Source organism: Peromyscus leucopus, chromosome 8b (assembly GCF_004664715.2).
Source record: "Peromyscus leucopus breed LL Stock chromosome 8b, UCI_PerLeu_2.1, whole genome shotgun sequence".
NCBI classification, from domain to species: Eukaryota; Metazoa; Chordata; class Mammalia; order Rodentia; family Cricetidae; genus Peromyscus; species Peromyscus leucopus.
In genome coordinates this window covers 7650114-7666548 of record NC_051086.1, presented here as the reverse complement: position 1 = coordinate 7666548, position 16435 = coordinate 7650114, and the positions used below count along the sequence as shown (strand labels likewise).

Sequence of the window (16435 nt, the reverse complement as noted above, 5' to 3'; positions counted from 1 at the left end):
TCTATGAACACTTGTTAGGCCCTACATCCACCCCCTGAACCTGGTCCTTCCTGGTGTTCGTCAGCACCTGCTCTCGCTATAACCTCCAAGATCCTTCTCCTGTAGCCCTAAGGCACTTCAGGATACTTCCCCCTTGTACCCCCTCACTACAGTTCTGCTCTCCACTCAGTGGACTTGTGGTGGTCTAGGCCCTGGCAGCTTCCAGGGGATCTGGGTCCGGCCCCTCTCGCCCCGGATCCTAACACAGGGTACTCCCTGAACATGTGACCACGTACCATGTCATTGGTGCTGACAAGCTCATGGAGGCCCCAGAAGAAGAAGGCTGAGCGGTGGTCTGCCGTCATCAGGCTTGTGGATGGTGGGCCCCCAGGCAGGCTTGGGAGGGGCTGGCTCCACAGCACAGATCCAGTACTGAGGTCCAAAAGTAGGATCTGGGGAGGGAGGGAGGGCACACACTGGCAGACGGCCTCAGCTTGCACAGGAATGTGTAGCTCAGCCATGCTAGCCACAAAGGCTGCTCTCTGTGCCATCTGCCCATCTGAGGGCAGCAGTCTGGGGCTCAGCACTGTCTGCTTTCACAGTCTGCCATCAGCCACGGACAAGGTAGTCTCCCAGTCCACACAGGAAGCCCAGCCTACCTTCCTATCAATGCTGGTTCCATTTTCAATGACCACAGCCAAGGTGTCTGGTTTGTAGTGGCCAAGGATGGGTTTTCTGGAAAGATTAAGGAAGAAGACCTCACAGAATGTCTTGGTACAGGGATACAAGATGAAATTTCCATGGCCACATGCTTCTGGATTGGATGGGGCTACCCACATCTGGACCCAGGATGAGGGGCTGGTACCTGTGACCAGCAGCTTCAGCAGACCCTCCAGGGACAAAGGACAGATCCAAAGACAGACAGGAGGCCTCCAGCGGAAGTACACAGGCCTTCCAGTCCATTGTCTATCCTCCCTGCCCGCCAGCAGGACAGGCTGAGGTCCTGAGCAGGCGTGTATCCCCACTCCAATTCAGCATCAACTGACATACCTGAGAACCTGAGTTGCACCAAGGGTCCACCTGGGCATCAGATCTTGTCCATCCAACAACATACAGGCCTCGGAGCTCACAAGGAGCACGTCCTGGCCAGCTTTCCCTGGGACATTCATCAGGTAGCGAATTGCTCCAGAGCTAGACAAGAAGAGTGGAGGCGGTGGGGGTTGGGGGGCGGTGGGATATGGGTCTTTGAGATGAGCCCCTCACCAAGACAGGCCTGTTGGGGCTACTTCCCCCAGGCCCCCTGGTATAGCCTCATGTTTCTTAGTTCCCTAGCCTGAAAGTTTAAATGAGATGCTGTTAGTGGATCAAGGATGATCTCCCCATACATTATTTTTCTCTACTACTGGGGGATGAAAGCCTGGGACTCATTTGTGCTGGCCAAGCACTCTCTCACTGAGCCACCCCAGCCTTCTCAATTCTTACTCTGCTTTTGCTTGTTCATTTCTCATTTCCAAAGAGATGCTGTCCTCACAGTACTGCAAGGCCACAGTCTGGCTGTCCTGTGCTCCGCACGAGGCTGTCCCTAACTGAGGCCCGTGTGTCAGACAAACCTGTGCAGAAGCCTCCGGTGAGCAGAGCTATTGAGCAGGGTTTCCCAGTAGGAGTCTTCCTTGAACTGGCCATCTCTCCCAGTGAATCTCTCACAGAGACCCTTCACAGAGAAGCCGCAGAGGGCGCTTGCTATTCCAAACACAGAAGGACACTGTCACCATGGGGACCAGGAGCCTCCATCAGTCCCACGGCTGGAACCACGTTGTGCCACACCCGGTCCAGCCCTTGGGCTTCCTGATTGTTGACTAGGTGTCAGCTCATGAACAGGAGTGGCCCCAAGGTGGCCAGTCACCCAATTTCTCCGCATGCCCAGAATCCAGTGTTCTGCCTAGCATCACTTCAGGAGAGAAGCCCATCCCAAGAACGTGGCACCCAACATACCACACGGCAGGAGAATATAGTGAGCACCCGTTCTGGTCACGTGGAGGAGGGCGCCACCGTCTCCATCCACACCAAGGCTGCCTCTGTGGCCGATCTGGTCCCCGGTGCTGCCGGAATAGATGGCCCCGCTGACCTGTGGTGACAAAGGGCAGTAGGGAAGCGACAGGCCCCGCTCTGCGGGAGGGCAAGGGGAACTCCGGGGAGCTGCAGGGGAGAGGGTGGTCAACACTCTTTGGGTCTGGGGGAAATGTACTTTGAGGAGGGTGACCAACAGGGAGCATGGGTAACTGTGTTGCCCAGCCTGCCCGGGAGGCATGGTAGCTGGAGGCCATGGTAGCTGCAGGCTCACGCCAACCCACACATACGCCATGTACATTCTGCCACTCATGGGAAAAGCCAGCAAGCTCCTGTAGAGATGGAGCCTCCCAGGATGTTGCGTGTGTGGACCTCAGCGTAGAGCCCTGGGAGAATCCTTGCTGGGTGGCCACACAAATTCTCTCTTGGGAGAAGTGGATGAGGAAGAAGAGAAGGGGGGCTATGAGGTAAGTGGGTACTTGAGAACTATGCTGATCACCTCCTGGCCCTCCCGGGCGAGGATCAGTAGGTCTGGGGCACCGTCACCATTGATGTCAGGCACCTGGAGCAGAGGGCTCAAGATGGAAGCGTTCCCGCCTAAACTGCTGGAGTGGCTCCACAGGGTTTCCCCTAAAACCAAACACACAGTGGCTCCAAATCCCCTTCTTGACAGACAATGGTAGACTCACGTGAGGGCGCCCATCCTTGGGACCCTGAGGCCACTTAGATACAGGAGTGTGTACAAGTGGCCTGAAATGTCGGCGAACAAGCACAGTACACCCGAGGGAGAAGACGCTAGACAACGGTCTCTTCACAAAGCAGCTGGCCCAACGGCTCGTGCCTGTGATCTCAGCATTTGGGAGGAGCACACAGGAGGCTTGCTGCGAGTGGGGGGCCAGCCTGGGCTACATAAGTTCCCGGTCAGTCTGGGCTGTATGGTACGACCTTGCAAAAAAACTGCAACATCAGTGAGAGCAGGGAGATGGCTGGATGGTTACAGCACTCGCCACACAAGCGTGATCCCTGAAACTCTCATGGAAACTGGGTGGGCGTGCCTTTCCTCCTCTGGCCTGTTCTATTAAGGCTCGGAGACTTGTTCTAGGAGTAGAGGCCCATCAGTAGGCTCAGTCCAGCCCTCTACGCCACAGGAGCCCAGGCTGCTCCCCCAAAGCAGGTGACACTAGTGGTCTCGGTTAGCATCCATAGCAAGATGCAAACCGTGGGGAGTGAGGACACAGCGGCACCATGGCGGAGCAGCTGCTACCACTGGCCTACCCAGCCAGCAGCCCCCAGGGGAGCGCCAGGGCTGACCCCTCCAGTGAGAACCACTGACCTTTGCCAGAGGGCTGACCTGTGAATAAGTTGATGGCGACGGAAGAACCTAGACTTCCCACGAGGATACAGGCAGAAGCCGCCTCACTGTCTGACTGTGGAGGCACGGCGCACTTCGCAAGGGCGACGTCTTGGGCTACCGGCCTCTCCCAGAGCACGCTGCCATTGGCCCCTGACACAGCAGCCACAAAGGCACAGGGAGCAGAAAGGCCTGGAAGGTAGGGGTGGCAGCCACTCGGTCAGTCTCAGATAATGTTCTGCCACCTCCTGTCTCCCTTACTCTGTGCCTCAGCCACATGACTCAGCCCATTTCCTTTATTATCCCCATAGACCCGAGTCTCCCGGGACACTGGTGTTGGCCCCAGGTAGAGCGAGGGAACTGAGAGCATTACCTAGCCTATTCTATTACAGGAAAAAAGGACAGGATGGTTTCCTGAATTCCCTCCATTCGTATGCCCCAAATGAGATGGTGAGCCTGGACAAAGAGCCCTCTTCCCACGGGGACCACCTTGTTAGACAGGAATTACCTTCATCGGCACAGGATCTGGTGAAATTGTTACTGCTGTTGGTGTTTTTATAAAGAAAGAGAACGTCCTGGATCCTGTCCCTGTTTATGTCTCTCATAGCCAGAAATTCATACGGGACTGAAAAAGAAAGTCACAGACTGTGCTCCAGGGGCCATCTGTCTTGGGGAAGGTCAGGTTGAATGCTCTGAGTGGCTTGGTGCTACCACTGTACAAGCTGCCACTGTGAGGTGCCCTGCTCCCCCCAGTAAGAACAGGATCTTCATCACTAGGACAAGCAGTTTCTTCAGAGGCATGCAGAGATCTCTGTGAGTTTGAGGCTAGCCTGATCTACATAGAGAGTTCCAGGAGAGCTAGGGTTACAAAGAAAGACCTTGTCTCAATAAACAAACAAACAAACAATAAATAAATAAATAAATTTTAACATCTGTTCAGAAGAGAATCCTCCAAGATCAAGACCAGCATGGGATTCAGGCAGCCATATTCCATTCTTATAAGGTCCAGTATTTCCTTCCATCAAGGGCTCAAATGAGAAGCTCTAAGCTTAAAACCAAACTATGAGGATGAAGTTGGACATTTATCATATTCAAAAGCTCAAAATGGATCAGACTCCTAGACACAACTAAAACTATAAAATACAGGCTAGGTGTGGTGGCGCACACCTTTAATCCCAGCACTCAGGAGGTAATGGCAGGTGGACCTCTGTGAGTTTGAGGCCAGCCTGGTCTACAGAGCAAGTTCCAGGACAACCAGGGCTATGCAGAGAAGCCCTGTCTCAAAAACCCCAAAACAGGACAAACAAGCAAACAAACAAAGCAGGTACAGGATTTCAGGGCCCTCTCTCCTAAGATGTACAAGTGATGACCAGACACATGAGAAGCCTTCAGCATCACTGGACACCAGAACTGGGAGCAGGAGTTAGGATGAGTTCACAGCCGCAGCTACAGAACAAGTCTGAGGCCAGCCTGGGCAACACAGCAGATCCCAGGCCAGCAACAGTTCCACAGCCAGAGCCTGTCTAAAAAGTAATGTCTGGAGCAAGTACACTGGCTGCTCTTCCCAAGGACCCGGGTTCAATTCCTAGCACCCACATGGTAGCTCACAACTGTGTCTGTGACTCTAGTTCCAGGGGCTCCAATGTCCTCTTCTTTTTTGTTGTTGTTGCTGTTTGTTTTTTGTTTTTGTTTTTTAGACAAGGTTCTCTGTGTAGCTTTGCGCCTTTTCCTGGAACTCGCTATGTAGACCAGGCTGGCCTCGAACTCACAGAGATTCGCCTGCCTCTGCCTCCCGGTGCCACCACCGCCCGGCCAATGTCCTCTTCTAATGTGCATGGGCACTAGGCATGCATGTGTATGCACACACACCTGCAAGCAAAACACCCATCTACATAAATCAAATCTGAAAGAAAATTTTAAACCTCATAAAAAAAAAATCAAACAAAAACCAAATAGCAGGGTTAGGGATTTAGCTCAGTGGTAGAGCGCCCAAGGCCCTGGGTTCAATCCTTGGCTCCAAAAAAAAAAAAAAAAAAAAAAAAAAAAAAAATAGCTGGAGATACAGCCAGGTTGTCAGTCTTTGCCTGGCACATACGCAACCCAGGGTTCACTCTCTGGCACTACATGGTCAGGCACAGTGACCAAAACAAACGAGCAGATGGACACATCACCTCCAACCCATCTGGACGGATGCTTGGGAAGCAAAAATGGAAGTAAGTGTCGGCAGACAGGAACCCTAGCACTGACAGTAGGAGCGATGAACCGGAACTTAATTCATTTCCAAAGTCCCTTTACAACAAAAGGAAAGTGAGAAACCCTGTCTTGAGAAACAAACAAAAAGAAGGAAAGAAAGAACAAGACTTGGGCTGGAGAGATGGCTCAGTGGTTAAGAGCACGGGCTGCTCTTCCAGAGGTCCTGAGTTCAATTCCCAGCACCCACATGGTGGCCCACAACCATCTGTAATGAGATCTGGTGCCCTCTTCTGGTGTGCAGACCTAACAGAAAACAGAGCACTCATGAACACAAATAAATAAATCTTAAAAAAAAAAAGAAAAGAAAAGAAAAGAAAAGAAAACAAGACTTGGGGAACTGGAGATGTAGCTCAGGTGGTAGACTTCTCCCGTGCCACATGAAACCAGGTGTGGTGGCACACTCCTGTAATGCTAGCAGCTGGGGTGTGAGTCAGGAGTTCAAGACCAGCCCAGCTACACAGTGTGTCTGAAGTCATCCTGAGGTGAGAACTTGTCTCTAAATAGATAAATAATAAATCTAATTAAAAAAGGAAAAGCTTTCCAGTTGCTTTTCATAAAGGTTAATTTCATGGGACAGAAATAACGTGTGGTTTGGTTTAGCTTTCCCACCAGGAGCACCTCTGGGCGCCTCCACATCTGCTGTGCAGTTCCCCTCAGCTGACGGGCCTTCGCTAACCTCTCGGGCAGTTGGTGTGTTTCACTGAACTGTTTCCATTTAGTAGCCTACAAGTCTGCTTTTGCTCTCTTACCAGAGCAGTCCTTCCAGTTCCAAAAGGCTCTTGAAATCTCCAAGTTCTGAGGTAAACCTGGCAGCCCTACTCAGGGCTGACCGTCAAAGACCACCAGACTCCCGTACGTAACAGTCCTGCCCCAGAGGCCTCTGGGACCCTCCAGGGCTCACCTGCAGTGTTGTAGTCAAGCCTCCACATCCCCTGAGACAAAGGTCGGTCTGGACATGGGATGATGAAAGAGACGACAAACACCACAAAGAGACAGATAAACAAGGAAAGGAAGAACGCCACCGTGCGGCATCGGGACAGTCGAGACTGCAGAGGCTTGCTCTTCAAGTTCTCTTCATCCTTCGATTGGTTCCCCAGGTTTTCCTGTGACTTTCTGTCCTCATTCTTCAAGGGGTGGATTTCAGCTTCTAAATCCTTGTTATCCGTCATTCTGAGCTCATTCCAGAGCTTAATTATGGTCACTGCACAAGATAAGAAACGGGTAAGGTCAGCCGTGAGCTGTTACATATGCAAATCATATTGCTTTCTTTTCTGACAACATAAAACAAATTCTTAACTAGCTATCCTCATTGTACATGTCTGAATGCATACATGCCCCAGCACATGTAGGGTCAGAGGACAAGTGTGGAGTCAGTTCTCTTCTCCCTTAATGGGATCCAGGCGACTAAACTCAGGGTATCAGGCTTGCACAACCTCTCTACTCTCTGAACGGCCTCATCGATCCTGCATTGTTCTTTGTTTTGAGATAAGACCTCTGTCTTAGGGCTGCTATTGCTGTGATGAAACTCCATGACCAAAGTAGCTTGGGGAGGACAGGTTTATTCGGCTAACACTCACATTGTAGTCCATTATCGAGAGATGTCAGGACAGGAACTCAAACAGGGCCAGCACCTGGACGCAGGAGCCGATGCAGAGGCCAAGGAGGGGTACTGCTAACTGGTTTCCTCATCATGGCTTGCTCAACCTGCTTTCTTTTTTTTTTCTTTTTTTAAAATAATTATTTATTTATTTATTTATTTATTTATTATCTATACAGAAGAGGGCACCAGATCTTATTATAGATGGTTGTGAGCCACCATGTGGGTGCTGGGAATTGAACTCAGGACCTCTGGAAGAGCAGTTGGTGCTCTTAACCTCTGAGCCATCTCTCCAGACCCAGCCTGCTTTCTTATAGAACCCACGACCCAGCCCAGCAATGCCCCTGCCCACAATGGCTGGGCCCTCCCCCATCAATCACTAATTAAGGAAATGCCCCACAGGCTTGCCTACAGCCTGATCTTATGGAGGCATTTTCTTAATAGAGGCTCCCTCCTCTCCAGTGACTCTAGCTTTTGTCAAGTTGACATAAACTAGCCAGATGATCCCTTGTCAACTTGAGACACAAACACATCACTGTTAAGTCACAACCTTTCTTTTCTTTTTCATCCCCCCCAAATTACACACTAATAAAAAACATCACAATATAAGACATTTTATAAACTTAAAAAGCCCCACAGCTTTACAAATTCAAACATTTAAAAAATTGTCTCTTTAAAAATATCCAACCTCAGCTGGGTGGTGGTGGTGCATGCCTTTAATCCCAGCAGTAGGGAGGCAGAGGCAGGTGGATCTCTGTGAGTTTGAGGCCAGCCTGGTCTACAGAGTGAGTTCCAGGACAGCCAGGGACACACAGAGAAACCCTGTCTTGAAAAACAAAACGAAAAGAGGGAAGAACCAGGGCACAGTCACAATCTGAACAAAGTAAAGCTAAACTCCCAATAGTGTATAAATAACTCAACGTCCAATATCTGGGATCCACTCATGATCTTCTAAGCCAGTGGGTCCTCAACCTTCCTAAAGCTGCAACCCTTTAATACAGTTCCTCATGTCGTGGTGACCTCAACCATAAATCCTTTTTGCTGCTACTTCATAACTGTAATTTTGCTGCTGTTATAAATCATAATGTAAATATCTGATATGTAGGATAACTGCTATGTGACCCCTGTGAAAACTGAGAACCACTGTTCCGGGCTCCTCCAAAGGGCTTGGGTCACTTCTCTGGCTCCGCCCTCTGCAGCGCACACAGCTTGTCTTCTAAGCTCGGGCAGGCTCCACTCCACTGCTGCTGCTGTTCTGGAGGGTTCTTGGTGGTCACACATGGTACTGGCATCTCCAAAATGCTGGGGTCTTCTGTGGCAACTGGGCTGCACTTTTACCAATAGCCTCTTCTGGGCTCTTTTCATGGTGCCAAGCCTCACCTTCTCTGCATGACCCTTCAGTCCTGGGCCTTTAACTGCTACGGAGGCTGCGCCTTCACCAGCGGCCTCTTCTGGCCTATCACAGTGCCAAGCCTCAGCTGCCCTCCATAACCCAGTCATGCCTTCAAAACCTGTACCGCCTCAGTGGCTTTCTTACCCCCACCCCAGACAGGGTTTTTCTCCCCCGCCCCCACAGACAGGGTTTTTCTCCCCCACCCCCTCCAGACAGGGTTTCTCTGTGTAATCGTCCTGGCTGTCCTGGAACTCACTCTGTAGCCGAGGCTGACCTTGAACTGAGAGATCCGCCTGCCTCTGCCTCCCAAGCACTAAGTCTTCAGTGACTCTTAACATTACCAAGTTAGCATGAGGTACAACCTTGGGTGCTTCTGGAACACAGCTTCTGTGTGCTAACTCTGAGGTAACACTTTCCAGAAAACTTCACATCAGTGACGCTGGTCTCTTCTTAATCACCACCAGTTTCTCAGCTCCAGCTGGCCAGCATCAATTGTCCCAGTAAAACAAAGATTTCATTTTAGTGCTTCTGGTCTCTTGGTAATCACAGCTCCAATTTCTCAGCCCCAGCTGACCAGACACCACAGAGTCTTCACATGCAAGTCTCTGCTTCCCTCTGAAACTTCACAGGCCAGGCCTCCATCATCCACACTGCTCTCAACACTCTTACCTTCCAGGCTCCCACAGAACATCCCACTGAGCTCTTAACACTCAATGGCTGTTCTAGCCCAAAGTTCCAAAGGCCTTCCACAATCCTTCCAAAAACTTGATCATGTTTGTCTCAGCAATAACCTACAGTCTCCAAATGTAGCTCTGAACCTCACTTAGGTAGACCAGACTGGCCTTGAGTTTACAGAGAGCTGCCTGCCTCAGCCTCCCAAAAGCTGGGAGGGATTACAGATGGCGTTCCCCACCATGCTCAGTTTGTGTTCTGATTCTTAGGCACTTGGTGACAGTTGTCACTGTGGACCACCAGCCCAAGAAGAACGACATCAATGTGTGGAGTGTCCACCAACACCCGCTACTTAAGACGACTTCTAAACAACAGGAAAAGGCAAAAACTCGTACAAAATCAGCAGCCGGTACATTCTTCCTCTAACACACAGTGCTTCGCCAGGGCACCTGGTGACCAGAACTGAGGACACCAGAGTCATGTGCTACTATTCATTAACCAAGCCCCACCTGCTCATATGTCAGGCACACAGATGGGAAAGGGTGTGTGTGAAAGGCTGATGCGGCCAACGTTCTCACAAATGGACTCCCAAGGGATCTGTGGCAAGGCAGTTTTCTCTGAATTGAAACAGTCTCTCCAGGAGGGAGTGGGAGGCAGAGTGGAACCCTGAAAGATTCTGGAAGGACCCTTGCCAGCTTTACAGAAAGAGTAAACAGCCCTTGGGAGGCGGCCTGCTAGGGAGCTTCCAGCTGCTTTCAGGGCGTCTCTGCTCCCTTAAGTGACCCCTCACCCACATTCTTTTTTTTTTTTTTGGAGCTGAGGGCCTTGTGCTTGCTAGGCCAGCGCTCTACCACTGAGCTAAATCCCCAACCCCCTCACCCACATTCTTCTTGTCTGGGGGGTTTAGGTGGAAGCCCCACCTGGGCCCCACCTCTCTCTCTCCCCCCCCCCGCCCCGCCCCTGAAAAAGCCCACCAAGCAGTGGCTCCACCCCTGGAGGGTATTTGAGGTCTGGCTCATAGACTTCACCTCTGGTCTCCTCGTGGTTCCGCCCTCCCCCGGGCTCACCCAGTCCTGCTCAGGTTAAGCCTGCCTTACTAATTTGGCCTGACCTGATTTCGGCGGAGGTCCTCACTACCGGGGTACGGAGACTTCAGTAACCCCGATAAAAATTCATCGATTCATCAAGTTGGACTTTGTTCTGTCATGGGTGAGTGGACGTCTCCTCAGGAAAAGTCTGCCACATAAGATCTAGACTCCAATTTCAAAGAAACTTTTTTTTTTTAGACAGGTTCTGGCTGGCTGGGAACTTATTATGGGAGACTAGGTTTACCCTGAACTCACAGAGCTCCACCTGCCTGTGCCTCCCCAGTGCCAATTTAAAATGGTGGTGCACACATTCAAGAGACAGAGGCAGGTGGATCTCTGAGTTCGAGACCAGCCTGGTCTACAGAACTATTTACAGGACAGCCAGGGATACACAGAGAAACCCTGTTTGGGACAAACAAACAAACAGACAAAATCTTAAGTGAAAGTATGTTCTGGAGGTACAGTCCTAAGCATGTGTGACCTGGGATAATGGTCTGAACTAAGCTTCCTCACTAGTAAAAGAGGCGCATCTACTTTAGAAGACAATAAAAATGTTTGCTTATTTACTCTGAAACAGCATATTAAATGGCGTTGGTTAGGTTCAAACTGTTAAATAGTTAAGGGTGTAAGGGTGACCTTGAACTCCTGAACCTGCTTTGTCTACCTCCCAGTGCTAGGATAACATGTGTGTCAGGTATGTATCTTAGAAGACTGAAGATTAAGTTATCATACATATAAAGAGATGATGCCACAGGGGGCTGGAGAGGTGGCTCAGAGGTTAAGCGCACTGGCTGCTCTCGCAGACGTCCTGAGTTCAATTCCCAGCAACCACATGGTGGCTCACAACCATCTGTAATGAGATCTGATGCCCTCTTCTGGCCTGCAGGCACACATGCAGTACAGAACACTGTATACATAATAAATAAATAAATCTTTAAAAAAAAAAAAAGAGAGATGCCACAGAACCTGGCCCACAGTAGCACTGGCTTACTGCTACCACTACTAAATAATATAAATAATATAAAATATTTGTAATATTTTATACTACTAAATCTACTCACATAAAGCCACCTCTCCAGCCCATGTTTTTCTGTTGTTTTTATATGTATTGGCATTTTGCCTGCATGTATGTCTGTGTGAAGGTGTCAGATTTTGTAGTTATAGACAGTTGTTAGCTGCCATGTGGGTGCTGGGAATTGAACCCGAGTCCTCTGGAAGAGCAGTCGATGCTCTTAACCACTAAGCCATCTCTCCAGCCCTTTGTTTTTGTTTTTTGAGGTAGGGTCTAAGTATGCAACTCAGGTTGGCCTTGGGCCCACACCCTCCTCAGTTCGGGGCTACAGTCACGAGACATTGTTATATTTTTTTTTTGCCACAAGCAAAATCTGTGTATATTCTCTTGAGTACTGAGCCATGAGTTCTCACTTCTCGAAGGTCAGAAGAGGTATTCCTATCAAAGGTAATGAGTTGGACACAAGGAAAATCAAACACTGAGTCATGCCAGGCACCTCATTAAGCCCAAGCACCTGAGCCAGGTGGGGCGGCACAGCAGGGCTGTGTGGAAAAGATAACCAGGGGAAAAGTCAGCAAATGCACCTGGCGGGGGTGGGGGGGAGGGTGTGTGTGTGTGGGGGGGGTGTTAACAGCAAGGTCCCCGGGGGAGGTCAGGGCCTGGAGAAAAGCCAAGCTTCATCAAGTCCAGCACCACAAACACAAGGAAGAAACATCTGAAATGTTTAAAGCATGATTGTTCTTGGCAAAGCAAGAAGCACAGAATGAGAAGCTAATGTTTTAGAGTCTATCTTTAAAGCTCCGGAAGTCTTACACTCCAGGCAGGAAACTGCAGCCTGAGCCTGGCCGCCATCATCACCAGTCAGAAGCCAGAGCATCTTTTGGTGCACCCAAAGCTCCACATTCCAGGTCAGGCATGGTGGCTCACACCTGTGACACGGGCATTTGGGAGGCAGAGGTAGGAGGACTGTCCTGGGAGAAGGCCAGACTGAGCTACAGAACAATACCCTGTCTCAAAAACAACAACAAAAACCTTCACAGATTGGGCATCAGGCAGGGTCCTAGGAGTTTGGAAACATGGCCCATCTGTCCTTAAGGTCCACATTTCCCAGACCTACCTGATGTCAGTGCACCTGAGGGCCTGTTCAATAGAAGCTTCTGGCCAGCTGCTGGGGCATCTGATCATTGGTCTTGAAGGGTCTTCGTCTCCAAAAGCCCAAGCAGACCTAAGGGGTTGTAAAGCCTTCAGTAAATGCATTTCATGTCACCAATGACAGCAGCCAGTCCTGCCACATCTATCCACACTAGAGCCACTGGGAATCTTACACAATCCTGATCCCATACCCCATACTGTCTAATAATTGCCCCTCAGGCTGGGTCTGAGTCAGGATCATGATTAATGTTCTTCTAGAGATTCCCAGGAGCAGCCAGATGGAGGACTGTGGAGAACCTGCCCTTGTTTGTCCACACCCATTAGCCACTACTAATTTCACTACCATAGTTCATCCAACCGGAGGATGGCTACAGTTCTCCTCACTCCAAAGTGGAAACTCAGCTCCTTACTGACAACCAGGAGAGGTGTGCAGAGAAAGAGAACACTTCCCTGAATCAGCTCACCAAAGGTGAATCTGGGTTTCTTCTTTTTGGCAATTCTCAGGAAATTCAGTTGATCTAAGTACAGTTCTCAAGCTACTAAACTATATTGTTCGTGTGTGTGTGTGTGTGTGTGTGTGTGTGTGTGTGTGTGTGTGTGTGTGGCATACAACTAGCCATGGCACTCAAACACTGAGCTACAGCATCGTCTTTCTTTTCCTTTATCTTTTTTTTTTTGAGTTGGTGGTAGTTTTGAGACAGGGTCTCACTGTAAAATCCTGACTGGCCTGAATATCATTATATAGGCCAGGCTGGCCTCAAACTCACAGAGATTCATCTACCATTGCCTTCTGGGTGCTGGGTTAAAGGCAGGTGCCACCACATCTGGCATTCTTTTTTTTTTTTTTGAGACAAAGTCTCACATAGCCCAGGGTGGTCTTGAACTCACTATATAGCCAGAGGTGATCTTGAACTTATCTTCCTGCACCCACTCACCAAGTGCTGGGAACACAGGAGTGGCTGCCATGTGCAGCCTATGCAGTTAGAGGTCTAGCCCAGGATCCATGTCTGCTGGGTGTGTGCTCTATCACCTACGTTACATCCCCAGCTCCTGTCCTCCTTTTCTTAACCATCCTCAGATTCCTAAACCACGTGGACACCTCAAGCTAAGAGCAAAGGACCATGCAAAACACTATCAGTAGCCAGGCGGTGGTGGCGCAGGCCTTTAAACCCAGCACTTGGGAGGCAGAAGCAGGTGGACCTTAGTGAGTTCCAGGCCAGCCAGGACTGTTACACAGAGAAACCCTGTCTTGAAAAAAAACAAAACAAAACACTGTCAGTATAGCTTGGCTTCTATTTATTTATTTTCATTTTTGAAACTGGCATAAGGGGTTCAGCACTTAAAAGTGCTGCTATTCAATCCTGAGGACTGAGTTCGGATCTGAGCGCCCACAGTGGGTGGATCATGTTGCCTATAAGTCCATCTCTCTGGGGTTGACTCTCTCCTGGCCTCCATCTGCATCTACACGCATGTGTTCACACATTCACATAGATACACACACACACACACACACACACACACACACACACACACACACACACACGCACAGAAATACAATCAATCTTTTAAAACATCACTAATATGTGGACATGGCGGCACACTCCTATAATCTAGTACTTGGGAGGTAGAGGAAAGGAGAGCAGAACTCACGGTCACCTTTAGCTACATGTTAGGTTTGAGGCCAGGCTGGGTTACATGCATCCTGCTTCCAAAACAAAACAAAACAGTAATAAATATATTTAATACAATCTTTGGAAGGCCAAAAGGGGCAAATCTTAGGAGCGGAAGCATGTACCAGCTTCTTCCTGTCCTCTGCACTGGCAAGCACATCTCCAGAAAAGCTACTCTATAAATGTGGCCAGGCAAACAAAAGCTGGTCTGGGGCACAAGGAAAAGTCAAAATAAGCAGAGCAGCTACGCTACAAAGATGATTTCTCAAAATTAAAGGAATGGTAACCTATTATTATGCTTAGATGTTCATTCATTCATTGTGGGTGCACATGTACGTGCCCATGTGTGAGTTCAAAGGACAACTTGCAGGAGTTGGTTCTTTCATTCATGCTCGTTCCCAGCAGGACTGAATTCAGGTCAATCAGCTAAGCAGCAAGAGCCCTCCCCACAGCCATTTCATCCCCCTGAGAGTGGTAAACAGTTCATACCCTTCATGATTTACTGTACGAAATCACACCAAATGGGACATCGTTGGCAGGAATGGAGCACTACTATTTTCTGTGACTGGTTTTTGTTGCTGTTTTGAGACATGGCTTCTTGTAGCCCAGGATGGCCTCAAACTCACCATGCGATCAAAGATGGCCTTCAACTCTAGCATTGGGAGTACAGGTGTATACCACTATGCCTGGGCATTTTGTTTGGTTTGGTTGGTTTTGGATTGAGACAGGATCTCACTATGCAGCCCGGGCTGGCTTGAAACTTGTGATCTTCCTGGCTCTGCCTCCCAAGCACCAGGATTATAGGTATACATTACTCCGCTGGCAAGTCATCTGTCTGTTGATTTGGAGAGCCCAGTGAAAGAAAAAACACTGTGCACAGAGGCTGCCCTCTCCGCCACTGACGTAGAAGTAGCAAGTGGACACTCTGAATGCTCCTGAGTACCAGGCTAGTACCACATGTCATCAGGGCACATGTGGAGGTCAGGGAACAACGTGTGGGAGTCAGTTCTTGCCTTGTATCTTGAAGGTTGAGGGGACTAAACTCAGGTCTTTAGACCAGCATATACCTTTACCTGCTAAGCCATCTCTTCAGTCCTTGGGGGCTTATGCTCTCATGCACAGGGAAGAATGATATTAGACAAGTGATTAAAAAAGCCAGTCTCCATGGTTAGAAGCAAAGCAACCCAGCTGACATGACTTGATCAAACAAGCTCCAGTTCTGCATGGGTGCTGGGCTGGGCTGTCTGGAGGAGCCCAGGCCAGCAGGCCCAAAGCAGCCCTGAGGAGGGCCTCAGAGGACCTGAGAGGAACCAGCTGGGAGTGGCATGTTTGGGATGCCACCATTCTAAGTGGAGAAGCAAGGGTTTCTGAAAATGTGAAACAGTTACTAAGATGCTTATGAAGAACAGACTGAATGAGGATACAATTTTAGTTTAAAAATTGTCAGTCAAGGGGCTGGAGAGATAGCTCAGCGGTTAAGAGCACTGGCTGTTCTTCCAGAGGTCCTTAGTTCAATTCCCAGCACCCACATGGTGGCTCACAACCATCTGTAATGAGATCTAGTGCCCTCTTCTGGCCTGAAGGGACACATGCAGGCAGAACACTGTATATGTAATAAATAAATCTTTAAAAAAAAAAAATTGTCAGTCAAAGGCCGGGTGGTGGTGGTGGCGGCGGCGGCGGCGGCGGTGGCGGCGGCGACGGCGGCGGCGGACACCTTTAATCCCAGCACTTGGGAGGCAGAGCCAGGTGGATCTCTGTGAATTTGAGGCCAGCCTGGGCTACAGAGTGAGATCCAGTACAGGCACCAAAACTACACAGAGAAACCCTGTCTCAAAAAAACAAAACAAAAAACCAAACAAACAAAAAAATTTCAGTCAAGTTGGGTGTGGTGCACACCTGTAATCCCAGCACCTGGAAGGTAAAGACAGGAGGATAAGGACTTCAAAGTCAGCCCCTCTACAATTGAGCCGAGATTAAATGTGAATGTGTATATGTGAGAGAGAGAGAGAAAGAGAGAGAAACGGAGACAGAGAGAGAGAGATTTGTGATATATGTGAAACATAGGGTCTCACTCTGAAGCCCAGGCTGGCCTGGAACCCACAGAGATCTGCCAGTCTCTGCCTCTCCTGGGATTAAAGGCACTTGGGACAACAGGTACTCACTACTAGGCCTTGTTGAGTAACTTCTGTTTATTTATT

The 16435-nt window shown here is 49.5% G+C and overlaps 1 protein-coding gene across 5 annotated transcripts in view; it reads right to left on the bottom strand.

The window, feature by feature from the left end:
• The window catches only part of Fam234a (family with sequence similarity 234 member A), a 33287-nt gene that overhangs the window by 1488 nt on the left and 15364 nt on the right, over window positions 1-16435 (bottom strand). For 2 of the 5 annotated variants that reach the window (XM_028893344.2, XM_028893343.2), the window contains exons 2-11: window positions 12530-12637; window positions 6552-6851; window positions 3906-4022; window positions 3398-3589; window positions 2546-2676; window positions 1972-2104; window positions 1590-1719; window positions 1030-1170; window positions 639-714; window positions 276-431 (exon numbers count right to left, since the gene is read on the bottom strand). In XM_028893344.2, coding sequence (XP_028749177.1) covers window positions 276-431; window positions 639-714; window positions 1030-1170; window positions 1590-1719; window positions 1972-2104; window positions 2546-2676; window positions 3398-3589; window positions 3906-4022; window positions 6552-6819 — 1344 coding nt within the window. In that variant the 5' untranslated portion in view covers window positions 6820-6851; window positions 12530-12637. Of the gene's footprint in view, window positions 1-275; window positions 432-638; window positions 715-1029; window positions 1171-1589; window positions 1720-1971; window positions 2105-2545; window positions 2677-3397; window positions 3590-3905; window positions 4023-6551; window positions 6852-9002; window positions 9119-12529; window positions 12638-16435 lie in introns of all 5 variants that reach the window. The other 3 variants (XM_037200722.1, XM_028893346.2, XM_037200721.1) reach the window with 2 other exon arrangements.